At 45.0% G+C, this 27,346-nt stretch overlaps 1 protein-coding gene across 2 annotated transcripts in view; it reads left to right on the forward strand.

Annotated features, from left to right (window-relative positions):
• LOC138471859 (ficolin-2-like) overlaps nucleotides 1-27,346 on the forward strand; it is a 522,856-nt gene that overhangs the window by 68,840 nt on the left and 426,670 nt on the right. For both annotated transcript variants that reach the window (XM_069609718.1, XM_069609717.1), the window contains exon 2: nucleotides 12,515-12,628. In XM_069609718.1, coding sequence (XP_069465819.1) covers nucleotides 12,515-12,628 — 114 coding nt within the window. The remainder of the gene's footprint in view (nucleotides 1-12,514; nucleotides 12,629-27,346) is intronic.

The following is a 27,346-nucleotide window of genomic DNA, read 5'->3' on the forward strand; positions in this document are numbered from 1 at the left end:
GGACAAATGTTTTCGATACTCTGCATCCCAGTTTCCAGGAATGCTGGTAAATTGGGTAAAGAGGATGGCAGCCCGAGGATATTCTTAAGATACTGATTTTCTGCAACAACTAGAGAGCCAGTACCTTCCTGCCCTCATAGCTCTGTCGCGTGTCTCGCTTCGGCTTTATAGGCCTCCAGGGAAACACAGACTGCATCATTGCCCTGTTCTCTGGTGAACCTTGTAAGGTAACCACTGTACCTTGCCATGTTACCCTCGCTTTTTCCAAGTGCATACTCCATTTACAAGGTGACATTATCTTACCACCAGGTAATCGTAAAAATGGACCTGTTCGATGGGGCCCTCATCCGAGGACAAGCTTAACCCTCTATGCTTGCTTCTAGTTCTGTTACCAAATAACATTGGTTTTGTTTTTGTAACATTGAGGGCCAGGTCGTAGTCCACGAATATGCCTAATCGCTTGCGTGCGTCGGTAGGACTTAGTGACCATAATAATGCGTCATTGGCAAACAATAGGGCCGAGATCTTATCACCAGCTAGTGTGGGGGCATCTGAGTCAGAGGTCAAGAGTTCATCAAGCACTTATTAATTAAAAAATACAAAATAACTCAGGAGCCAGTACGTACCCCTGCTGTACCCCTTTCTCAATCTTAAAAGTTCTAGAGATGCTCCCATGTAGTCCCCATCTGACCACAGCCAGATTATCCGAGTACAAATTCTGAATGGCTCTCAGAAGGTGAGCCGAAATGTTTAACCCCCGTAGAACCTCCCACAATCGAAACCTAGGCAATGTGTGAAATGCTGTCCTCCGGTCAACGTAGATAGCATAGATGCACATTTTCCTAAGGGCAGCATACTCATCACAGACCAATCTCAGCCAACAGCTCTGGTAGACTGTGCAAAGCCCCCCACAAAACCCTGCTTGCCGGTGGTTGATGATGTGGTTGTCGGTGATACAGGACTCGAGGTAGGAAAGTACAACTTTCACATAAACCTTCCCCCCACACACAATAGGGATATTGGGCGATGACTGGCAGGTGATTCTCTGGATCCCTTTTTGTGAATGGGGACTATCTGTGCTCCAATCCTCGATGCATGGACCACATTGTGTTCCAGGGCTGTATTAAAACGATGTGTCAACTATGGGATCCATATGAGTGTCTCTGTGGCGTACAGATCTATTCCGACCCTATCTGTTCCTGTGGCTTTCCCCAGTTGTTAACTGAGTAGGGCTCTGCTGACTTCCTCACCTGTCAAGTGGTGGTTAATCTTACATCACCGCCCTTGGGCTGTTACCCCCCTCCTCAACACAGCCAACAGTTGGAAATCACTCTTTACTATACATCATAGAAAAATACTCGATCCAAATGGAATCGGTAATACAACCCTGCATCGTATTGTGGCCAGAATTTCGCCCCGCTCCCATTATACTCCAAAAGCCCCTGGAGTCACCTTTTCCTTTCGCAGTCAACAAAGCTTCCCAGGTAGCCTCACATCAAGTCCTTTTCTTATCTTTTAGCAGCTCGTGGTACTGAAATGTAGCTACGCGCAAATCTCAGATGCCCTATTTGCACCACTTTCTAACCTCCCTAACACGTATGCCTTTCACCTGCCTATACTCTGTGTCGTTTCATGGGGTTCCAACCTCAATATATTTATGCCCACATTTCTGAGGATGCGAGAACACATACCTTAGTTTCTCAGTCAACTTCTCATGCACATTAACTATAGTAGAAATATCCTGAAATCTGTGCAGACATACCTATCCAGCAATAAGACAATATCATGGCATGCTCTTGGCAGAATTTTGTCTAAATCAAGATTTCCCCATCTGATATTCTATCTGGTATAGCCGATGAGAACCAAAAGGACCCCGCCCTTCAGAATCTTATGATCTCCAGCGTCCATCAATCTCATGAACAATTCCTTTACCTCCAGCAGCAGTGGGTGGTGGTTGCTTTCCAACTCTACTCTGGATACTGAAGCTTTCCACAAAATTCCAAGGCTCTATGTTAACCAGGATATAATCCATTCTGCTTTCAAGCTGCCCATCCCCCAATAGCTATCTTCCTCCTCTAGAATTTCTGCCATGATGTCTGGAGGCTCGAACTGTATATTTTGGTCCCCCATAACCAGGACCCTCAAGGGGCCAGATAAACTAGTTCTCCAAAGGCGGATATGCTCATTCACCTTTAGAATAAGATCAGTGGGATTTAAATCATGCAACAGCCACCCATGTCACCAGCCCTCCACTTGGCGGCCCTTCCTTTCCATGTCCTCAAATTAAATTCTGCTAATCGTTGTCGGGGATATATTTGTTCGCTGTAGCAATGTTCCAAGATGGGACACACACACCGGGCCTTAGATGGTCAGGACTACCAGGGGGTGTTGGGGTTGATAGCCCCCATGCCCACTGGATCCAGCTCCCTTATTGGTTCCACTGGAGACTGTATCTGGTTGGAGTGCCCAGCCCATCAGTCAACAGAATTTCTGACAGACCCCTGGTTTATTTCCAACAGCCTACACTGGAGCCTAGTCAGCCCAACCTTAGTAAGCGAGGTGCTGTTCATCCTCTGCAAAACATCCTTCAACATCAGCTTCCAAGATGGGTTGGACTGGGTGGTTGCATGCTGCCCACTGGGTCCACAAGGGTACCAGAATAACTTCTCCCACCCACGCGAGGTTGATATCACGATGGCAGAGTCATTTTGATTGTTATGTCCAACCCACTCAGGGGTAGGGGCGTTGCTCCATTGCCAATATATTCTGGACCATCTTGTGATCTTTCAACCAAATTGTGTAGGTTGCCACCCTGCCGGCCTGCCAGTCATCCGCAGACCACTATCCCACTATGAATAATCGAAAGACAATGGCCCTCATTACAAGTCAGGCCGTGGACCATGGTGCTATTAGCACCATGGTCCATGCCGGATTCCGCCATGGTGGATGGCGGAATTACCACCCCATTCCAAGGTGAGTGGGGCGGTAATTCCCCATTCACCATTTTCCCTTCCCCATTCCCATTTTTGCCCCATAGGGCATAATGGGGATGGGGAAGGTGCTAATTACGGCACCGTAAATTATTGCCGTAATTAGCACCAAGGTCGCTTAGCGCCTTGGACTTTAACGCCTGCAAAAAGCAGGCGTTAAAGTGTGAATCAGGCGTTAAGGGTTAACGGCGCCGATGGCGCTGTTAAACCCTTAACGCCTGACTTGTAATGAGGGCCAATCCCTTTTTGCCCTCATCCAATGGGTAACCTTATTTGTCAAGCTATCCTCCTATTCATTATTTTTGCATCCAACGGTTATGGGATATTCACCAGTTAAAAACAGTTATGGGGTGTATAGGTGCCATTAAGGCCATTGTGCTTCGCGAGAGTGTTAGGAACTGTACCCTTACCAGCCTTTATTTCGTGACCTTCATATGTGGTCCCAGTGGTGGAGCTACGTAGACCCTCGTCCCCCCCTGAGTGGACCCTCCCTGTATTCTGTACTCACTCTTGTGCATCATCCCATGTTCCCCTCTAAAAGACTAAGAACCTCAATCTACCAGCACCTGCCAGTTTATTGTCTGGTCCTGAAAAGCATGACACCAATCCCTCCACCACTCTATTGTGCCTGCTCAGATCTAATTTCAGTTCCTCATGTTCTTTATGTAATGAAGCAATGAGCAGTAAAGCTTGCTTACAACCCCCACAACTATGCAAACCATGGTCCGACCAGTGGATGCCTCTACCTCAACCAAGTGGGATAGGAAATCAGGTGGCAAGGGTACAGTGGCTACATCCGGTTCCATCCCCTGGTCGCTCAAGATCGCAAACCTATTACTAATATACGGTTCAGGGGGATAAGAGGCGTTATCCATTACCACACGTTTCCAGACATCCCCATCTCCACACCCACCTTATCGCCAACCACGCTTCCCAGTGCAAAAGCTCCTGTGGGGTTGTAGTTGACCTCAAAGAATGTGGTCAAGCCAAACGCTAGCAAATGGACACCTTACGAGAGGGAACTAGTGTTGACAGTGTGCTTGTACGATCCCAGAGAAATCAGTACAACAAGATAGTTGCACAGAAAAAGGCAGCCTTTGCTGCTTTGAGAAGAAAGTTGCTTAGTAAGGCCCATGAAGAGGTTAACTCAAGAGCCTTTTGGAAGTTGATCTCTGGCAAAGATCTCAGCGGGGAAAGAGCTTTAGAATTTTGGATCCCTGCAAGCGCTTGGGAGCATCACTTTTCCAACCATATTGTAACTATGATGGTGATTTTGACAACAAAGCCCTGTGATTGCCAAGCACTGCACAGCCTTTATTGAAGAGTGGATTAGCTGCTGATATAGTCCATCAAGTTCATGAAAGAGTGGGGAGCTTGTCATTCTTCCCACACGGCAGCCAGGGATAACCAGGGACAGCCAAACAGCACTTGTGAAATACATTCCTGCAAATGCCTGTGCGCTTAGGCACGTGCCTTCCTTATATTGCTTCCTGGGTCAGGGGGTGGTGTCACGTTAGTTAGTCCATAACAATAGCAAATACTGTGCTGGGAGTTCCGTTTTCTCTTCAATGAACAGCACGGGGAGCCAGGGATAGCGTGTATTTCACATCAGCCTCCCTAGAAGTCTTAAAAGCTATATCAACCCGAAAGGGTGGAAAGGCCTTGTGTCCAGATTGTGTGATTTGTATAAAGACTAGGTTGCTATCTTTTCAAATCAGTTATCGAACTAAATGCAATACCCTTGACCTGGAAGCAAGCAGTTATTGTCCAAATCTACAAGAAGGGGAGCAGGAACTTAGTATCAAAGTATAGACTCATATTGTTCCAGGATTCAGTGCAGAAGATTTTTACTGAGGTTATTTTGTCCCATCTTTAAACATGGGCTGATGAGAAAAATATAAGTAGTGACTTTCAGGCCGACTTTCATAGGCATAAAAGCACTGCGGACCAAAGTTTTAGATTATTTCTATTGATTCAGAAGCACACAGTGCTAGAGTGTATAAACTTTATACACAATTTTCATAGACCTGAGGACCGCTTTTGACGCTATATCCAGAAATAAATTATGGCAGGTTCTCCGGAAAAGAAAAGCCTCTGTCCTGCTGATCACTTTGATCCAGGAGCTGTATTAGTAATAACATAATATTTGCACCCAACCTTGGAGGTCTTAACAACAAGCAACAGAGACAGTGAAAAGTGCAACATCTGTACATTTTGCAAGATGAAGTCTGAAAACGAAACTCTTGCACCTCTGTTGTTGTTTTGTAGAGCTGCCAGAGCACTTAGAACTCCGTTTTTGTGAGACATCTTTGAAGAGACCAAGACGAATACACCAGAGGAATTGTGAATTATGTTCATGCAGGGGGAAAGTGTGCCCTTAATCATTGCTTTGATCTCTTACCTGGCGAAGGTGTTTGAGATAATTAATGTACAATGAGCAATGATAGTGATAAGTGTAAAGAGAAGAAATTGATTCTTTTTTGTTAGTGTCCTGACCCCCTCTGTGGAAACCACCTTTAAGATTGTATTTCTATTTCATTTCTTTTTGTGCATTAGCTATTTCTTTTTTATGTGATAAATGTATGTGAAAGGTGAAAGACTTAACTAAAGCCAAGCACCTAATAATAATTTAAAAAAAAATAATAACACAGCAGTTGTTGGATCTGGTTTAGCTGGCGAGACCACAGCCCTCTTTCCTGTCTATAAGGGTGTAAGACAGGGCTGCATACTTGCACCATTATTGTTCTGCATATACATGGAAGAAATTATAGCTTCACTACAAGAGGACTTGCCCAAAGATAGGTCTTGAGCGATAACCTGCCCTCCTCTACGCAGAGGACACAGTCCTACTGTCAACCACTCCATGAGGATTGAAAACCTGCTTGGAAAACATTGTGAAAAATTGTGCTGATCTCGACCTGAGTCTAATCGTTGGTAAAACAAAGGTTCTGGTGTTCAAACCCAAATTCTCGAAGCAATGCAGACTGCATATTGAAGTAGAAGGCCATCCCCCGGACCTGGTCAAATGTTATGATTACTTGGGTACCTGCTTTAATGAAAATGGGCAATGGACCTCCCAACTAGAGAAGCTATGCTCCACGCTAGGGAAATATGCGGGAGCTAAGCTTTCCTTTTTTAACAGACGTGGGAGGGTGGCACTTCACCCGGCCATTGAGCTCTATGGCAAGCAAACAATCCCGGCCGCCCTCTATGACTCAGAAATATGGGATAACTCAAGAACATTTAGGGCCTCATTACACGGAAGGCGGTAATGGTTAACGGCCACCGTTAATGGTCACGGTGACCGTTAACCATTACCGCCTTACTACGAGGTCCCTTAGCGGGTTGGTGCTTTAATGCCTGCCTTTTGCAGGCGTTAAAAACCAACCCGCTAAGGGACCTCTGAGCGAATTACGGCACCGCAACATTGCGGTGCCGTAATTAGCGCCTTCCCCATTTCCATAGAGTCCTATGGGGCAGAAATGGGAATGGGGAAGGGCAATGGCGGAAGGGGGATTTACCACCCCACCAACCTTGGAATGGGGCGGTAAATCCCCTTTCCGCCAAGGCGGTGCCGGTAATTTACCGGCATGGTCCAGGGTGCTAATAGCACCCTGGATCACCGCCTTCCGTGTAATGAGGCCCTTAGTCTTGCAAATTTACGAAACAACGTCTACACCTCCCCACCTCGACTCCTAATGTACTTACACATTTGGAATTTGATGTATGCCCAATTGGTGATCTGGTATCCCTTTCCCCAACACTTTATTGGGTGAGGCTCTGGGGCTCCAAAGACTTGGGCAAATATTTATATGCCTTGAAACATCTTCTGGGTCTTGACTGTAGCATAACTATTCCTTGGGTGGCCCATGTGAGAAGCAAAACCTCTATGATGTCAGCGAGGCCAGATTGTGGAAAGTACCGCAAAGTATAGATAAGGCTGCCTATAGTAGCATAAAGAAGGCTGCTATTATCATGTCATGGAAAAAGATGATTGATAATACAAGGAGATTACATTGTGGCCTGGGGTATCTGTGCTCTAAAGCTGAATTTGGCTTTAACTGTCTTTTTTCCCTGCTCGCGAGATCGCTCTTTGTAAAACTATGATTTTGGTCTCTTCCGATTGCCACATTGAACAACCGATGGGGTGGCTCAAAGGTTTGCCCTATTTGCAGTCTGGGAGGCGAGACAGAGTCCCAGGTTCCTATGTGAGGACAGAGGCGTTGCTAGGGGGTGGCTAAGGGGGCTATAGCCCCTGGTGTTTTGGTTGTAGCCCCGGATAGAATCTCAGGAGCTACAACCAAAAGGCTAGCTAGCCCCCAGTCCTGAAAGTTCTGACATTAGCATAGCCCTGGGTCTTTTCCAGACCTAGCAACACCCCTGTGTGAGGATATAGAATCGCTGAGGGTAAGATATTTACGTCCCTTACTCAGGGAAGCAGGTGTCTGCTCGACCACTGAGGTACTTGAATTATGCAGAGGGAACCACAAAACTATCAACAGTGAGCTATGTTGCCACGTGTGCTTACAGAGCTTGACTTTTAAGATACAATCGAATGGGCCAGTGACTGTGGCTGAGTGACTCTGAATGTATTATAGTATGAAATATGGCCATTTATATTTTTAAGGGACAATTTGGCAAAGGCATTTGTTCTTGAAATAATTTACGAGTTGGTGGGGCTGCGATTATCATCTCCCGACCAGACTCTATAAAGATATCTGTTTTATTTCTACTTTTTATTTTAGTGGCCATTTCGCACTTTCATTATGTGTATTATTTAGCTTGCAACACATTTTGTATGATTGTATTTTAACTGTATTTGCTCATGTATGTTTTTATATCTATGACTTTTATGGCATTTTCTGCCGAATACAATTCTTTGACTGTCTGACTGACCTCAACTGGTACATGAAAAGATTTCCCATCGTGCTGGTCCCGGCGGTAAGGAACTTCATAACCAGGCAAGATTCTCCCAACATCCACTAAAGCAATGAAATTAATCTTGGAGCCGTCCAAGCCCTATACTATTGGGGGGGGTGCAGTGAGGGCTTGGCCGATGGTCCAAGAAGGTGAAAAGAATATGGGGGTGTACCTGCACACTCTAGAAGGTTGGAGAGAATATAATTTGATCTGCTTTTTCAAGGGTCTAACGCATGGCAACAAAACCTTGTATAAAAGATCACTGGCCAAAGTCTTGAATGAAGTCCTAGTAGTCATCTCATTAAATCTCACTTAAACTGCTCCCCAGTGTGCGCATTTTATCGGACTGTATATTCTGTAAAGGCTGTAACGTACATTTTTGCATTAGAAACCATTTTCATTCTTGTATTATGAATTGTCGAGACATTCTGCTACTAAAAGGGATTGCAGTGTACAAGGACACCAGGTATAATATATGTAATCTCCATGAGATGTGGTACACCTCAGTGGATCATTTTGTGGAATTAGTCCCAGAGAGTGGGGTACATGGGACGAAATCGCATGTTTTTGCTGTAGCGGACTATAATCCCTTAATTATAGACTTGTCTGGGACAGAACTGGTAGACACATAAAACAGAGGTAGCCTACAACCTATTTTTCTACTGGAGGAACTCCCAAGAGGTATCCGAACCATACACAAAACAGACCGGTGTCCCTGTCATTTTACTACACATCCCTTCAGAGATTTTGCACGGTTCATTACCAAAGTCATTTTATACAAATATACATTTATACATATTTCATTTTGATATATAGTCATGCAATTTCAACATTACATATATAGGGCACAACTGGAGCAGATAGTCAGATATTCCACCACTTATACATTCAGCCTACCTAAACAGGCTGCTGAGAAGGTGCATGCCTGTGTTACGAAGGTCCCTCTGGAAAATCCTTTTTAGGGATTAGCAAGATGGTAAAGCAAGGCACAACAGGGCTGTAGGAGTGCAGAATGGTCTGGCGAAACTATTACGTTGGAACGAGGCTGGGGTGTGTAATAAGTTATATGATCCTCAGTGGAGAAATAGCTGATGCAGGTTTGATGTGATCTGCCTACAAGAGACTTTGCTAAAAGAACATCCATGCATGTATAAAATCTTTTGTGAATATTGTTTTTTCCCTCTGCAGCACATCAGCAAAGGTCAGGGCATCCAAAGAAAGGCACTGCCATTTTAGTATGTAAAGCACTTCCTATGCGACCAAAGATAATTAGGAGCGATAATGACCCTGCAATAGCCATCTCTCTTAGCAACAGAAATGGCTCTCAGGACAAGCTTATTATTATTAATGTGTACTTACACCAAAAAGAGAATGTTGCAATCTTCTTTGGAACCAATAGCTGGTTGGCAAAATTGATTAAATCTAGACATAATGAGATCATTATTATCTAAGATTTTAACGCTAAACTAGGGCAAAGCAGAGAACCAGATATGGTTTGGAAACCTTTACAAATAGTACGTGGCATCCTGGAGCGGAATCTTTGCCTGGAGATAGCAGACTCACGCGGGCGTATGCAAAATTCCTTTCTGCAACTTTTCGTTGAACTGAACGGGAGATGTGTTGGTGACAATCCTCCCAAGGCAACCTTCAGATCTGGTGTCAGAGCATCTTTAATAGATCACTGTTCGATTGATTGCTTCTCTTACCCACACGTGAGGGATTTTGCTGTACATATTAGACCTGAAATAATCTTTGTATTCTCTCTTGGAAGCTGGAGGCCATTAACACCTATACCTCTGGGCAACTGGAGCTAGATTTTAAACAAACAATCCAGCTCCATAAGATTGTCTGAAGAAATGTTAGCCATGATCTTGAGGAAGGAAGAGGTCTGTAAATGGGCTTCATTTATCTGTTCTATGCCAGGCGCCTTAGATGTAATAATCCGAGCATACATGGAGATATCAAGGTTAATTTCCAGCGAATACCATAAGAGGCCAAGCTATTCAACCAGATCTATGGTAAAAAGGTGACAAGATGCTCACTAGTATGATGGGGAGTGCCTCCGGGCAAAGCAGGAACTATTTGATATATCAAAAAGTAAATTGTATAATCTAAAATAAATTATAGAAAAATCATCAAAAGAAAAGTTTGTATATTGAGTTGCAGTGGGACTTGCTAGATGGGATGGTCAGAGAAAACATAAAAGGTTTCTTGGGCCTTGTGGTTATAGGATTTGAAAGTAGGATGATCATGGCCTATTCTCTGCAACATGCTCGGTGTTGCACTAGGGTTTCAGGATAAGCGGATCCTGTTTAATGAAGATGCAGAGATTTCTCTACTTATATGGAAGTCAAGGTTCCCCTCAAGGAGTGTTGCTTTTACGTTAGAAGAGGTGTTAAAGTCAATCTCTGGTAGCAAAGTAGGTAAGGCCCCTGGCCCTGATTGTGTAAGGTCGGATATGAATAAATCGTTCCAGGTATGGTGGGCTCTGATTTCGGGGGCTCTTTTTAACAGGATTGTCCAGACCCAGGTTATCCCGCTATCATGGAGTAAGAGAGTAATTATACCGCTATACAAGAAGGGGTTGCTTAGTGATCCCAATTGTTATTGCCCAATATCCCTTCTGGATAGTGCCTGGAAGAGTTTTGCGAGTTGTTTGGCTTTAGGATTGGAAGAGTGGGCTAAGGCGAATAATATACTTCCAATCCATCAAGCTGGTTTTATGAAAGCCTTTAGGACGATCAATCACTGCTTTGTTCTTAATACTGTGCATGAAAATGATGCTTTAATTAGGCAATGTAGGGTATATGCAGCCTTTTTAGACTCTAAAGCTTTTGACTCCCTGGGCTGTACAGACTGTGTGGACCAAACTCTATAAACCAGGGACCCCTGTAGGCTTATTGCATTTTATCATTTTCCTTCATTCCGAAACCTTGGCTTATGCTCATGGCAGTGGATGCGAAGGGGCTCCCACAAAGCTTGGCACCAATAAGGGTGTTAGGTTGGGCTGCCCTTTAACTCTACTGCTATTCATTATCTTTTTGTCTGATTTTAATTCCCTTTGTCACCAAGAAATAATAATTCCACCAGTTCTAAATTGATTGAGCTACTCTGCACTCCTCTATGCTGACACCACAATTTGGCTAGATCGACACCTAAGGGATTAGGTTAGTCTGGGGTATGCTGCCAGATATTTGAAGGCACATGACAGGAAGTTTAATCTTTCAAAATCTAAAATCGTGGTCATTGGTATAATAGTATTCAACAGAATATGGGGGGGGGGCAAAGCAACGTTAACAGGGGATGCCCTTGTTTAGTCAACTATGTAACACAAAAGGGTGTAGGGAGACTACCAACTGTATTGAAATTTGAGTGAAAAAACCCCAAGACGGGTCTGTTTTCCAAATGCAGGCTAACAACCTGTTGTTTGGAGTAAAACCACCGTGGTTGAGGGCACAGTTATTTTTCAGAGGTTAAGATACTGCTGTAGGTTTTAACACCTACAGTAACAAGGCTGTGTGGGAGGACAGAAAAAGGATAGAATTGAATTCTAAATATCCCTTCCTTTGGACCTCTTCTGTCCCTGTGTAGCGCTGGTGTATCGCCTACAAAAAAGGGACAGGATAAGAAGGAACACTATTAACTTCTAGATGTTGAAAAAGCATTCAGCCTCATATACATTATGCCCTTCAACCACTCTCTTCCCCTATGTGTTTGCATAGGAAGAGACAAGTACCAGAAATAAGAACGGTGCTTTTGAATTGAGGTCTACAGACATCCACTGGGTTCTGTCAAAGTTTAATGTCCCAGGAATTGTATGTAAAGCCCCATGCACTGTAATTTAAAAAAGGAATAGCACAAAGTCAGGTACGAAGCTCACTGAAATTGTGTTATAAACCAATATCAAAGACAAAAGACAAAACACGCTCCACCATGTGTTCTTCTGGATCTTATTGCTACTACAGCAAGTGGATATATATATATAAATAGCGTCATATTAGAAACAGGCACTCGGCAAGGTAACTACTAGTAGTGCTCTGGGTAGGCTATAGACCCTTCCCGTGGGCGGTCTGTGTAATTCGCATACAAATGATGGAAGTAGCATCTGCGAATTAGTGCTTGCCGAAAAAATCTCCCGATGAGCCAGTCCTGTCGCTGATCTCCAACCCGCGTACTGAGGTTAGTACGCGCGTGATAAAAAAACGGACACGTGATGTCTTAGGAACTCCGCACATGACTTTTTTCTTGCTTATTATTGGTTCACATTCATACTAACCTCCATACGCGGGTTATTGCATTGGAGGACCACCATCCGTCAATGTACAGTCAATAAGATCTTACTGGGAAAAATAGTTTTTCAATACTATCTCTGAGTATCTTAATTGTTTGGCCTATTGCCATACATAATTCATTTTCTGTTTTATGTGATAAAGTTTAATAGACAAGTTTGCAGAACATTGTTTCTCCCTGGCTTCCAATGTTTGTTTTTCTTGTGACACTGTCATCAATTAACCACACTTTGTCTGCTTGATTTATCTATTGTCCTTTTCCTGTGGACATATTCATGCAATTAATTCCTCCCCAAAATGTCTTCCTTTCTTTAGTGATAAAGGTCTTTGGTCTAAACTCGGCGAGCAAGATGGCCGTCGTGAGAGGATGTCCTGGAGATTTAGGAGACATTGGTGTTCAGGGAGAAGAAGGAACCCAAGGAATTAAAGGTAGGAAACTGCTTAAGGTGAGATTGGGAATCCTGTGCAGGTAGCTCTTTGGTGCTCACATGTGGTAAAAATCCGGATGACGACACCGGGTGTGCTCTTTTTGTCTATAGGGCACGTGAAGCCTTTTATGTTATTAACTTCTTCTTGGTTCCTTCTTAGCGCTATATCTTTTTTAAAGTGAAAATTAACAGCGCAATGTTTTCAACTGTGGCGTGATGTGTTGAACAATAACTCATAGAAATGTAGAGTGAGACTTCTTCATAATCTGGTGATGCAGGCTTCTAAATGTGTATTGGCTACTGAATTTGCATCGTTTGTAAGAAATTTACGTCAAGTATCCTCACACCTTGCGTATTGCATGCATTGATGTCCCTCCACTTCCTTATCCCCTTGTCTCCTTTAGGACATTTAAATAAATCCAAAGAAAGTGGTCTCCTTTTGCCTAGGACCTAACTGCCATTGGGAATCATAGTTAATTGGAAATGCTTATTAGCTATGAATCATTGATAAAGGTAGAAACTATGATCAAATGTCATGGCTACAATCATGGAATGCTACACAACAAGATATAGGGAAACAGCCCTTTATTTGATGTACCCATTGCTTTATAGGAATTACTCCATGTGCACAGTTAATGGGGGCACTGAGGGTAGCAGCTGCTACCCATGACAGCTCATGTGTAACCCTTGTCAACGCAAACCCTGATGGCATAGGCAGTGTCAGCAACAGTGCTTACTTTGAGCAAATGGGCTGGCTTGCTGGGGCTGAGTACCATTCCTTGATTCCAGTTTGTAAATGCCAGCACTCAACTGACAAACGCACAGGTTGGGCATCAGAACTGTGCTGCCTGACAGTAGACTTGGCAGGCAACAAGGCAGATGAAGTCATGTCAGAGTGCAAAAGCACTAGCCTATACCTGCCCAGCAAACCCTAGCATATGTTGTGTTCTTACTCGGCTTCATACTGGACCTGATCAGAGGCACACATTTCTGGACTGAAGGGTTCGGGAGAAGGAAGGAGAGAAGCCTAAAAAGGGAGGGGGACGTTAACAAGGGAAGAAGGATGAAAGAATCTGCTCTATTGTGGCTTCTACAGAACAAAAAATACAGAAGTTATGTTGCGTGTAGATAATTCTGTGTCCCTGTCTGCGTGAGAGACATTGCTACACTGTCCACAGTGACAGAACAACCTACTGATGTTGTGTTGGGTGCACAACGAATGCTTCACAGACTCCTGCTACCACTGCTGCCACACGGTCCGCGCTCCATTTAGCTGCATCTCTCTGCCTGCTTTAGTGCGGCGGATCACACCTGCACCCGTTTGAAGCCGGCATCCTCCCCATGTCTCTGCGGTCAAGCCCCATGAGCCATACTTTGCATCTCATACTGATCAACACTATATGCCATGAATCATGCAGAAGTCGCACCAGCTCCTGCAGGGCGTGATCCTCAGATACTCACTGGGCCGCATTCCTACAGAGACCTCCCCCAATCGATCTCACTCCCCAAAGTGATCGCCGTCTACAGTGGCATGACTGGGTTGGGGAACACTATCCATTAAACCGTTTCAACCAGCTGAATCATAATACCATTGACACATTTGTAATCCATCTACAAAAAATATCCCTCACTGCCAGTTTAACAGCTTTGATGATGGGGCTATCTGCCTAAGGATATCTAAAGTTTGTACATCCTCGTTCTCCTGCAAACATCTCCTGAAAAATTCGCTATCCCTGGGAGAGATAATGTATCTCACAAGGATTAACAATCAATTTGACATGCAGACTGCTGCTATCACGCCACTCAAGAAACAGAAACAGGTTGCAACACTGTCCACCATTTTTCACACATACCATAATCCGAAGAGACTATCGGATGACTCACAACCACTGCCCCTTAGATTATTCGTGCTTGCAAACTTTAATCAGTGGTTACATGTATACTTATTTACATAATTACAGCAGAAGAGCATCAGGCGTGGGCAGACAGAGAGTTGGGGGGATGGCATGAGCATGGTGTAAGTGATGCACCTTCGCACACTAGTAGGTTGAGCTTGAACTTTATCTTAAATACCTTCATTGTGTGAACTACTTTGTTGCCACATAGAAAAGCATTTCGGAGGTGAGGAGCCTGGAAAAAAAAGTGTCAGAAGAGGGAGGCCGCACAGAGTGGGCCTAGGTTAGAGAGGCTGTCTGGTGTTATAGTGCCAGTGTAGTAAAGTAGAGTGAAATTGATTTAGACAGGCAGTGGGGGCTAGGCCATAGATGGATTTAAAGACTGTGCAGAAACTTGAAGAGGGTATGAGGTGGATTGAGTGGAAAGAACTGAGACCAGGTCTAATATTGTTAGGATGCCATCCAGAAGAGGGCATGAGATTTTGGAGCACAGGGAGATGGAGAAGGAGTGGTCAGAGAGGTAATAGGACATCCATCAGAGAACACTATCTCTGAAGAAAATGGAGGAGAGAGGTGGTAGGAGTGAGGGTGATCAACTGTGCCAAATGAAGCAGAGAAGTCTGGTAGAATGAGGATGGAGGATAGGTGGCAATGATGATCAATCAGGAGCACACAAGTTAGAGACATGAGTTAGAGCACTTTCAGTTGAGTGCCTGCTGCAGAATCCAGATTGAACAGGGTGGAACAGAGCATTTAGCTCTTTATAGTTGACAAAGTGGTTGAAAACACCATGCTTGAAGATTTGGGAGTGGTGAGGCAAAAGAGAGACAGATCTATAACAAGAGCAATTGTTAGCACAGTACATTATTTTTAGACTTGTGTGATAGTAGACATCTCATCTAAGGCAGACTGGTAAAATGCCAGTTGACAGAGAGAGGATGTGAGCTCTTTGGGTGCAAAGGGATTCATACGCGAATGGCATGGGTGTGCTGAGCGGAGGAAGGGTGTACGTTCAACAGGAAGACGAAACACAGAAGAGAAATGTGATAGTAAAGAGAAAGCAGCAGGAGCGGATGTTGACCAAAAGTAAGGAGTGGCTGAGAATCAGCAGAGGAAATGGGCCAGAGCACAAGGCTTGCCAGAGCACTGCCCTGTCTCCAGGGGCTTGCCCATGACACTCATGGATCTGCTCTGAAGCCATATTATCGCACAAACGTGCAGGCAGCTTTCAGCAGAGCTCCCGAGTCATTTAAAAGCAGTCTGCTCATTGAAGCATGGGTTGCTAGTGATAAGCCAGCTTCAGAACAGGATACTGTCAGCAAGACCTGTCCTGAAGCCGAGTTATCACATGCACAAACAACCCATGTTTAAACAATCAGACACTTTAAACAGACTCAGCATGGGAAACTGAATACAGAAACCGCCCAAACCTCATATACTTGTTGCAGCTGTCCAAACTGGTATATATGTCCTGCAATGGACAGATATTGTTTTCTTAGAGTGAGTAGTGTGACCAATCTAAACTGCAGAGCCCAACTCCATTATTTTCTCAAAAGGGTTTCTTAATGACTCACTATAAGACATGTTTCAAATAAAACATTGTGGACATTATGTTCCCATAATGCTCTTTGCTTTTATGCAAATCGCCAGGATTGGGTTCTATGAAGAGATACTGTATTGTATGACCTGGCCTGGGGCCACATCCCACCCCTCCAATGATGAGAGAGTTCCTCCAGTAAAGTTCTTTCCATTTTCAGCATTGGTGAGAAAGTAAGGTGGTCCCTATTTTTATGAATACAGATGACAACTAGGATCTAAGATCATCAACAGAGAGGGAGTAGAATATGAAGTAAAGTTTGGGGGGTGAGCAGGGCTTGAGGACAGCTTGCATTGGTGTGATAAAGAAGGGGACCTATGATATGAAGAGTAGGACATTTTAGCTGAGTCGACAAGCAGTGAGTGGTAAGGGAAGTGTTAAGGGCAAGGAGAAAGTCCTTGCATACAACTGTTACAGAGTTTTCACTTGGCAGCAGGCATGTCAATGAAAAGCATAGATTGACTGTATATAGAGGACAGGCACAGTGATACAGAGTATGGCATGTTAGGCTGTTGCTGAGGTTACAAATGAACATTGTGTCTATGTATTTTGGTCAGGTCTAGCAGAACAATGTGATTTTCAACATTTTGCGGAAGGTAGTATAGGATGTTTCATTTCTTAGGGTTGTTGGCAGTGCATTTCAGTTTTTTGTGCCAGGTGTTGAAAGCTGGACCCTCCAGCTTTGGTTCTTTTGAATGCTGGAACGTAGATCTTGTTGGTCAGGTGGGATCTGATGAGTCTATTGGATGGGTTGAAGGTGATTCTTTCTGATAGGTAAGGTAGGGCATCGGAGGAGAGGCACCTGTGTGTGATGGCCAGTGTTTTGAAAAGTATGCGTTCTTTTACCGGGATCCAGTGTGCATCTCTCCTGGCCTGTGGGATGTGGTCCCTTTTAGGAATACTCAGGGCTGCCCTAAGGGTATTGTTCTGTGTGACTTGAAGTTTGTTAAGATTTTCTGCTGAAGTGCCCAGGAATAGAGCCTTGCAGTAGCCCAGTTAAGTAACTACTGTGGCTCTGGCAATGGATAGACAGTTTTTGGTAGAGAGGCAGAGTTTACCTGCATTGATCACCTTGGTGGTGAGTGCGGCTGAGGAGGCTATAGTATTGATCTGACGTGTCATGGAGTCACACCTCACCACACCTAGGGGTTTTAACGCTGCTGAGACTGTGATGGTGGAGTTGTCTATGGTAAAGGTTTTGCATTGTGGAGAGAGCTTGTTGAGTGTTTCCCTAGTGCCTACTATGAGGAGCTCCGTTTTGTCCCCATTTAAGCAAAGGCCATTTGCAGCCATCCAGGTCTGAATAGCTGAGTAGATTTTGGTTAGTGCCGCAGCATCTTGTTCATATATGCCAGTTAGAGGGAGTAGTACCTGAGTGTCGTCAGCGTAGTTGGTATATGCTATTTTGCGACAGTCCAGATCATTGAAGAGCGGGAGGATGAAGATATTGTACATCGTGGGGCCAGTGCATGAGCTCTGATGGACACCGCAGTGGATGGTGGCAGGGGAGGCTCAGGAGTCTTTCGTTTAGGAAAGAGGCCACCCAGGCGATTGCTTCGGGTGAGAAATGGGCTTCATTTTTAGGTGCATATTTAGGATATCATGGTTGACAAGGTCAAAGGTGGCGGACAAATCTAAGAGGAGAAGTGTCGGTTTGCCTATGTTCATGATGTCGCCGAGTTGAATTTTAAGATCGTGTAAGGCGGATTCCGTTCTGTGTCCAGGACGGAAGCCTGACTGTCTTTTGCCTAGAATGTGGTTTTCTTCTAGATATTGCTGGATTTGCGTGTGGGCAACTTTGTCCAATATCTTAAGCAGGAAAGGGACGGTAGTGATGGGCCTATAGTTTTTGGCAATTTCAGGATCCAGAGTGTTTTTGTTTTAGAAGGGGTTGCACCCACGCTTCTTTGAGGCAGTCTGGGACAATGTTGGAGTTAAATGAGGCATTAATGAAGGACTTGAGGAACGGGGACAGCGTTTCAGCACAGTCTTTGACTAGATTGGCTGGGCAGGCATCTCCTTTACAGTTGGAGAGCCTAATTTTATTGACAATCTCTTTTTCTTCAAGTTCAGTGATTTCCTTGAATTTGAAAGGTGATATTGGGTCTTTAGCGACCACACACTCTGTGCTGGAGGTGAACACTTGCTCTGTGTTAGAGGATTTGCAGATTTGCTGTGTGAGATTCTTGTGGTGCTCGTGAATTTTCTTTTGCAGGAGTTCAGTTTTGTTTAGTAGGTAGTATTGTATAGTGTTACACCAGTTTTGATATTTGACGAGATCTTGGGATTTGGTGGCTGGGATGGAAAGTTCCTTAAAGATTGCAAATAGCTCTTTAGATTCAGAAGTGGCATTTGTAATTCTATTGTTTTAGGATGCGATTTGGCTGTGACTATTGCCTTCTTATATTGTATGGCAAGAGTTTTGTAGGCTGATAGCGTAGTGTCGTTGGGGGAGGTTTGCCATTTGTTCAGCGCTTTGCGTTTTTGGGTGCAGAGTTCGGTGAGTTCTGTAGAGAACCAGGAGTTGGAATGTTTCACATTTTTAGCTTTTTTCTTCTGAAGTGGAGCGATAATGTATATAGCAGTTCTGATCGTAGGTTTGTAGATGTCCACCAGTACTGATGGGTCCCTGGATGCAGCGAGGTTAGAGGCGAGGGTAGCTAGGTGGGTTAAAATGCTTTCTTTGGTGACATTTTTAGCACTTCTCACCAAGGCTGGGGGGGTCGGTTGGGTTTTTTGGTGTTGGTGGTAATGGTGGGGATGAGGAAGTGTATAAGAGAATGCTCTGACCGGGGGTGGGGGTGGGGGTGATGGAGCTGATGTCAAAATCATTTGCCATTTGTGATGCATAGGTGCGTGAATATTTTGTACAAATCCTAATTCCTGAAAGGCTACCGCCAGGGCTTTAGCTGGTTTGTCATTCTTGTCATTGAAGCCGAGGTTGAAATCACCTATAAAGATTGTTTTAGATGTTCATTTAAGATTTTCATTTAGGAGGTGTATGAGGTTTTCATGGAAGTCTATTAAAGGGCCTGGTGGGCGGTAGGCAAGGTTGAGGGTGATAGTGGTGTTAGGTAAGAGGGAGATCTTTACTGCAAGGGTGTCTGTATTCCCTCCCAGGTTAGACGGGGTTTGTCTGGCCTCTAAGTGGTCCTGCACTATGAGTGCAACACCTCCGCCAATGGTGGTGAGACGGTCCTGCCTGATGATGGAATATCCTGATGGGATGGCTAATGTGAGGGCTGGTCCTGCTGCACTATGTAGCCAGGTCTTGGTGATTGCGAGGATATCGAGGTCGAGGCTGGTGATGAGTTTGTGGATTTCAGTGGCATGGGCGGGAATGGATCTAGCATTGATAAGAGTGCATTGCAAGTTGGTGGGAGTCTGTGATTTTAAGGGTTGTAGTTAACTGGTCTGGATGTCAGAGAGTTATGGGGTACCAGGGGTAGTCTGGGTGGTTCTGGTTTTATAGTGAGCTTAGGTGTGCTAGTGGTCGGTGATGTGTCCGGGCTGGCCCGTGGAGTGGCAAGTGGGTGTCTGGAGCAGAGACCTAGTAGGTTGTTCATGGCGTTGATGGATCTTGCCCGTGTCGTAAGAATTGAGTGGGACGCTAAGATATTACATTTGGTGTAGAACAATGGCAGGAAGTGGGTGGGGGGATGTACGGGGGACTGGGTGCTCTGTGGCTGCCATGTTGAGTATGCATGGGTAGGTGAGTTGTGGTAGTTGTCACTATACTTTCTTGTAGGTATAGGGGTGTAGCCGGGAGCAGCTAGAAGTGGTTGGGCTAGTTATCTGAGCAGCAGCTATTGGGCCAGTTCCAGTGTGAGGTTTGGGCACGACAAGAACTAAGCAGTGCACATGTAGTACCTTGAGGGTGCAAGCATTGAACAGTGCAGGTTGTGGGCAATGGGCTGGCGCGGGCTGAAAGTGAATACCGATACAAAACAGATCAAATGAAGGATACGGGCACACAGGGGGCTAGAATGTGCTGCTGGCAAGTACAAACACAAATACAATACAGTTCAAATGTTGGAAACGGGCACAACGAGTGCGAGCATTGGGGAGCACAGGTTGGGCAGTGAGGTAGAGAGGGCTGCAGGCAAATAAAAATACAAATGCAATACCATTCAGATGTGGGAATCAGGCACAATTGGGGATGTATGCAGTGCACAGGTAGCAGGTTGAGAGTGCCAGCATTACTGAGTTGTGGCATGGGGGCCGAAATCAGGGCAGGTACTGATACAGCTGGTGAGTAGGCTTTAGCTGTGGTACAGTGGCACAGAGTTCATTATCAGACATGAGTGTCATTATGGAAGTTCGTCACTGAGAGAATGTCAAGAGATGGGAAGTGGATAGCGGAGAGCAATTTAGAAGGTTAGCAGGCTGGTAAAGGTCTAGGTGCTCGATTGGCAGAGATAGATCTAGCAATATGCCAAGTACCCAGACTGTCATGCAGTAGAGGAATATTGCCTGCACCTGGGGGCTGGAGGGTGGCCTAAATGACCCTCTCAGGTGAGGCAAAAGAGATTGCCTGTGGAACGCTGGCAGAAGAAGCCGGAGGAGAAGGCAGCGACACTAAGGAAATGCAGAGTCGTTTCAGAGGAAGCAGATTGTGGCAGGAGCTTTCCAAAGGTCTCCAGTGGCAGGGCTGGCCTGCCTACCTCCTGGAGTCCCTCTCCATTAACCTGAGTCTGCAGAGACCCTGGAAGAGAGGCGTGTCGAGCCGGGAGCAGAGACAGCCACAGCCTGCAGACGCAGAGAGCAGCACCCAGAGACAGCGTACCCGGTGAGTCAAAGCAGGCTGAATAACTCAGGGACACTGTGGTATGAACCGCGTGGTTTATAAATGTTGGATCGTTTGCTAGTGAGCGAGGGACTGTGTAAGCAGTCAGAATGCTGGTTCAGCATGAAATACAGATAACTGATAAATACATAACTTGAAGGTGGAAAAAGATTAATGAAAGGATTTTTGTGACTACAACACTTTGTATGAATTGAAACTAACAAGGAAAAGGAAGGGTCAGCGAAACAGTGAACTTTGAAAACATGACCAAGCCCGTGAATGGGGTGAAAATTCCCAGCATGAGAGTAAACTGCGAATTTGAGGTTGCTTCATTATTTTTGAATACGGAACCGAAAGAAAGCAAGTGTGACTGAATTACAATTGGAGAACTTCCCTGATAAAAAAGAACAGTTAACTGTTTAAGCTGAAATTGGCAAGTGCCATAAGAATAAAAAGAACTGTGTAATTTATAAGAATAAGCAGTGGCAAAAGCTTTGAGAAGATTTGATAATCTAACAAGTGAATGGTGGCAAAACAAGTATTGAAAAAGCTGCAAGAGAATGAGGCCAATTCCACTGTCAAGCTGAAACAGTGTCAGTGTTACTGTGAAGAAGAAGCAAGTAAGGTGGGTTGGTTGCGTGACCTGTAATGGATGGACAATGTGGTCCGACAACTGCGCCTGGAACGGGGACACCCATCTAAAGGAAAAGCCACTTAATGCATCTTTAACTTTGTGATTGAAGTCAAGGCAAAACTTGTGTATTTTGAACTGAACTTTGTGATATTGGTGAAATTGGTGAAAGGCACAGAAGTCTGAAAAGCTGTGAAGGATCCCAAGGAATTGTGTAGGTTTTGAACATTGAGAGACTTGAAAGCTTGGGCAAGGCTTGGGAACGCTTGCCTGCAGCCAGTTCCAAAGGCAGTACAGACACTCTGTCATCTCTAAGTAGAGAGCCTACATCCAAGCCTGCATCTCTGCGGCATCTAACAACTCGGACAAACTTTTCAAAATCTGCAAAGAGTTGGCAAAGCCTGCTGCAGTCTTTACCTCTCCTGTTCCCTCCCAGGCCCTCTGTACTGTCTTGGCCTCTCATTTCACTACTAAAACTCAGGACATCCTGTCCACTCTCTCTTCCTCTACCTTCTCTTCCTCCTCATCTACCACTCCTGGCCCGTCTGAGGCTGTCCCTCCTCCTATTTTCCCCTGCTTTCCCCTGTTCGCCCCTGACAATGTTTCTAGACAAGTCTGATCTATGAAAGTCTGGTTAAAGCAGATTCTCCCCTGCTCATCCAGAACAATCAAGGACCACATTGACACCCTTGCTCCAGCCTTGGTCGATTTCTGCAATCATTCCTTTTGCCACCAGAACTTTCCCCTCCCCCTTAAGCACTCTCTTGTGCACCTCCTTCTAAAGAGGCCCTTGGCCGATCCTTCCTCTTCGACTATTGCCCGAGCTCCATCACTCCTTTCCTGGGCAAACTCTTGGAAAAGCTGGCTATCTCCCAGCTTAATCTACATACTGAATCTGTTGGTTTCCTCCATGATCACCCGTCTGGCTTCAGAACTGCCAGAAGCACGGAAACTGCTCTCCCGAACACCCGTAAAGACTTGCTCTCCAATCTTGACTCTAATCTCCCTTCTGTCCTCATTTAATTGATCGATCCTCTGCTTTTGACATGGTCAACCATGCCATCCTGCTCAATCATCTCTGCGACAACCTTGGTATTACTGATCAGGCCCTGGCCTGGTTGACCTCCTTTCTCACTGACTGACCCTCGCAGGTCGAACTGGGGTCTTCTAGCTCACTCTCTACATGTGGTGTCCCCCATGGGTCTAACCTCTCTCCCTGGCTCTTCAACCACTACCTGGCACCTCTTTCCCACCACATTGCTACTTTCTGCTCCAATTGTCAATATTATGCGGATGAAACTCAGCTCTCTTTCAGGATCCCCTCGGCCACCTCTGCTTCATCTCTCATAACAAACTGTCTGCCCACAATTCAGGAATGGTGTGCTGGCAATGGTCAATGCCTTAATACCAGTAGGACTGATATTGTCCTTATTGGGACACCCGCTCCCTCCTTTCCTCTGTCTCTCTGGCTGCCCACTCTGGGTCTGCTTCCTGCTCCTTCCTGTGAGGCGAAGAACTTTGGTGTCATCTTCGACTCCACCATCTCCTTCTCTCCTCACATCTCTGACGTCTCTAAGAAGTCAAACTATCAGCTGCACCTCCTCAGAGGTATTCTTTCTTTTCTCACTTTCCCCGAGAAGCTCACTGTCTCCAGATTTCTGGTCCTCCTTAGCCTGGACTATTGCAACAGCCTCTTTCTAAATCTTCCTGCCTCTACTCTTCGACCTTTACAACTTTTTCAGAGTAGGACTGCAAGACTTGTCCTTGGCCTCAAGCCCAGCGATCACATCTCTCCATCTCTGGAATATCTTCACTGGCTCCCTGCATCATCCACAAGACTTTCTGGGCCTGGGGCCACTCTACCTCCAACTTTCTCTTCCAAAACATCTTCCTTCTCAGGCTCTCTGCTCATCCACCTCCAACTCTCTGAGAGTCAGGTGCTTCTCCAAGCAGAAAGTTGGGGGCAGATCTATCACCTTGGCTGGGGCCTCCCTCTGGAACAGCCTCCCTGCCTCTCTCAAACTTGAGCAGAACCACCTCTAGTTCCGGAAAAAATTCAAGACCTTCCTTTTTGCTTCTGCTTTCTCTCATCTTCTCCCCTGCTGATGCACTTGATTGCTCTGCGCACTGGTTACCTGTTCACCCTCTGAACTCGGGCCCAGGCTCCTGCATGCCCAGTTGCCCTCGCACTGCCTCCAGGCTCCACAGCAATTAAGGGTCTGTATCTGCAACACTACATTCCCTTCTCTCTTCACTTATGAGTCACCCGCTGGCTGCACTTGTGGGTTAACTGCACTTCCCCCTTCCGCTCCCCCTGGAACCTCTTCCCTTCCCGCACTTGCGTAATCTGAATGACAAAAGACTAGTAAAATTGTTATTTTGTCCTCCCTTTATTTCCCCCTCCTTGTCTTGTCGCACCTAGAAACACTTCTGTACAGGCGCGTTATGAATGCCACATCATATCATATCATATCACGAGAACCCCTCTTTTTGATAAAGTTAACTATCTTGAATCCTGGGGAAGGGGGAACCACTTTCCAACCAAGAGATGGAAGAAGCTCTGTTCTTGTATTCGGACATCTTTCATTTTGACGCTGACATCCCTACACTTTATGTACAAGTAGATGTGAGGGCAAGTGCAGGTTTTGGACACCGACTTTTACTTTGGACTTCTTGACACAGACTATTCTTAGTTTTGTTTAGGTAGGGAAATCCCACCTTTACATAGAGGAAGTTAGACCTTTTTCCAACCCTCCTTTTGATTTGAATAAAAGTTCGTAGCCCCAGCTATACTCACTTTCCTGTGTTTGCTTTCTGATGCCTTCTCAATGTTCAAAAGAAACAAAAGATGTATAATTTCTACAAAATAAAGTTTCTCAAGGATATATATGTTAGGGAGAATTCTCATTCTATGGCTAATTTCCCTTACCTATAGAGTCCTCCAGCAGCTTTGCTGGATTTGAAGGGTTTGTTTCTTTTTACCTGCTAAGAGTGAGACTCTTTTTCCCACTCTTAGGCATTTTTTGCTATGTGTGTTCTAGGCTATTTTTGTGTTTAATGCCTATGGGATTTTTTCTCACCCATAGGAACCATCTTTATTCACATGTGTTACACAGCACCCTCAGTGCAGTGACACAGGGGTGTCGTAGCGACCCCCAAACATGGACTCCATACCCTGGGACTGACTACTGTCTCCCAGGGCATGTAAAGTCCCCATTGACTTTACTAGTCAAATCTTATGAACTTAACCAGTACAACCCATCTTACTATGGAGGTACTGGGAAGGGTTAATAGTTTTTCCCTTGGGTTCATTTTCGAGGGGGTACATTAAAGGCCCTCTCTCTAAAGTTTCTGGCTGGTGGCAGTGGTTACTTCCATAAATATTCAACCGCAAATATTTTACTATGGGATTTTCCCATTGTTCGAGGCTACCACTTTTACTGACAGCCTCTAACATACCGCCGGGTTATTTTATTTTTAACTTTACTCTGGTAGGTTTTATTTGACAGAACTTTAATATAAATTCTTTCTCGTGTCTTACTCTGAACTCCTAACCCAGGTCAGGGATCCTTTGTTCGCTCTTTTGGCAGGCTTCTGCCAAGAAGCCCTCCTTTCGGCGCCTCTGAGTCTGGGGTGGGTCTGTTGTTTTGGAGGGGGAGTAGAACCCCTGGACAGAGTTGCCGCAGCAATTCAGGTCACACTCTAACCTGATAGGCTGGAGGGTCTCCCGCCAAGAAGACCACTCCACTGTGTGAGTGATAGCTAGGATGTATGAATGGGTCTCTTTCTGCATAAAAGCAGGGTCCTGAGGACTGGAAGAGCAAGACGTCGCCACTGAAACTACGGAACCGAAGGGGAGAGAAGCCACAGACATCTTCAGCATCTACACCACCGGCGAAGCCCTGCCAGATCGTCTCACCACTTTTCTTCCACACGACGAGGGGAGATCTTCATCGAAAGAGCCTTCTTCCTGGACCAACCAGTTCACCCATCGCTTCCTCGGACCTGCCTTGGTCGAATCGACAGTGCCCAGCACTTGGAGACTGGATAGCCAGACAGCTATCGCCCCGGACCGCGATTAAAAGGAGCGTACCTTTTAAACTTCGTTTGGCAGCACCGCGGCTGGTTTCATCCCTGGGTAGTGCAGTGACTCGAACCTTCCTCCACGACAAGAGCCTCTCTTCCTCTGCTGGACCCCTCGAACTGCAGGAACTGCCAGGAACAACCGCCACCGCAGGAGCCACTTCTTCACCTTTAAGGTACATTGTTCCGCCAGGCCTCCCTTTCCCCGTGGTAGCCCTAAAGGTGTTTTAAATCCTTTAACTACTGGTTGGGTTGGCCGTCCTCTCTCTTAACATTGTCTTTCGCCTCGCATCTACCTTTTCAATATTCGTTTACCAAAGACTTGACTGCAGCTACAAGAACATTTTTGCTCCTAAGCTCTTGGTCCTGTACCACTAACTCTGGCTCAGGCCTATTGACTCTGGCTTATTTGTTAGATCTGCTCTCACTAGATTGATTCTCAATGAGAAATGTGTTGATGCACCCGAATCCTCTAAACCCCTCTTCCTTCCTACTGTTTTAAGTTGTGTAGTGCCATTTTGCTCAGTTTCCATTCACTTATCTTTCTGCTAAAGTGTTACTGTGTTCACAAAACTTGTTGCTAGGGGGTGTCTGAAGATATTTTGGTTTAAGTTGTGCTTTCCCTCCCTTTCGTTAAATTGCTAGAGTGCCATTTGTAGTTGGTTTTCCCTGTGCCATTTTGCTCAGTTTTCACTCTACCGCAAACTTAACTTCAATTGAATAGGGAGTTGTATATACTTTTTCTTGACTGAACTTAACTTGCTTTATCAACTGTGATTCATGTGTTGAACTAGATGTGTATAAAATGAATATATATTCTCTTCTTGATACAAAGCCTTTGATTAGTGTTTCCTTGTTCCATAGTGCTGTGATACCTATTGTGTAAACCCTGAATACTGCTCATCTCCCTCTTGAGATAAGTCTGACTGCTTAGCCACAGCTACCAACTAAATCTGTGTGGTACAGACTGATACCAAAGGGGATTTTTATTGCTCTCACCTGTAGTCCTAATCCTGGGTAGTGCTCCCTGAGGGAACTGCACAGGATTCTGCCTAACACTGGTGTACAGCAGTAAGGATAAAAGTATTGGATTTACATTTTAGTGTGCTACTAGTACCTTGGTTCAATTAACCACAAGGTTAACAATCACAAAACGTTTATTTTAACAAAGTCAAGTATGGAAAGTTATAGTCAGGAGACCCTCCTTGCAACAACTGCTGATTATCTTAAAGATTTGTGCAGACAGAAAGGTCTTCCTGTCAAAGGCAAGAAAACAGAAATGATTGATAGACTGTTAGATAAACAATGTCTGGATAGTGGTGCTGTTGGCCCTACTACTCCTACAGCACAACTATCCAGCAAATGTAGCAGACAGTAATGAGGATAATGTTGAAGATGTTATTGTTGAGCCAGATGAGGAAGAGGAGGATAACAATGTCACCCCCTCTGGTCCTCTGCCTGCTCAAGGGCCTCAACCTGTAGCTACTGGACCCTTATTAAGTCCTGAATTTATATCTCTAGAAAAAATGAGACTTGAACTTGAATTCAAACGAATTAGTGCCCAAACTGAACAGAGACATCAGGTACTAAGGCTCAAAGAAATGGAGCTCAACCATGAGCTTGAGATGAAGAAATTGTCTTTGGAAAATGCTTCTCTCACCGAATCCTCTAGATCTTCCAGTCCAAAAAGACCCTGGATGCCTAAAGAGATTGTGGGTATGTATGAA

The sequence above is a fragment of the Ambystoma mexicanum genome, chromosome 8 (genome assembly GCF_040938575.1).
Source record: "Ambystoma mexicanum isolate Mex_15411 chromosome 8, UKY_AmexF1_1, whole genome shotgun sequence".
In the NCBI taxonomy this organism is placed as follows: domain Eukaryota; kingdom Metazoa; phylum Chordata; class Amphibia; order Caudata; family Ambystomatidae; genus Ambystoma; species Ambystoma mexicanum.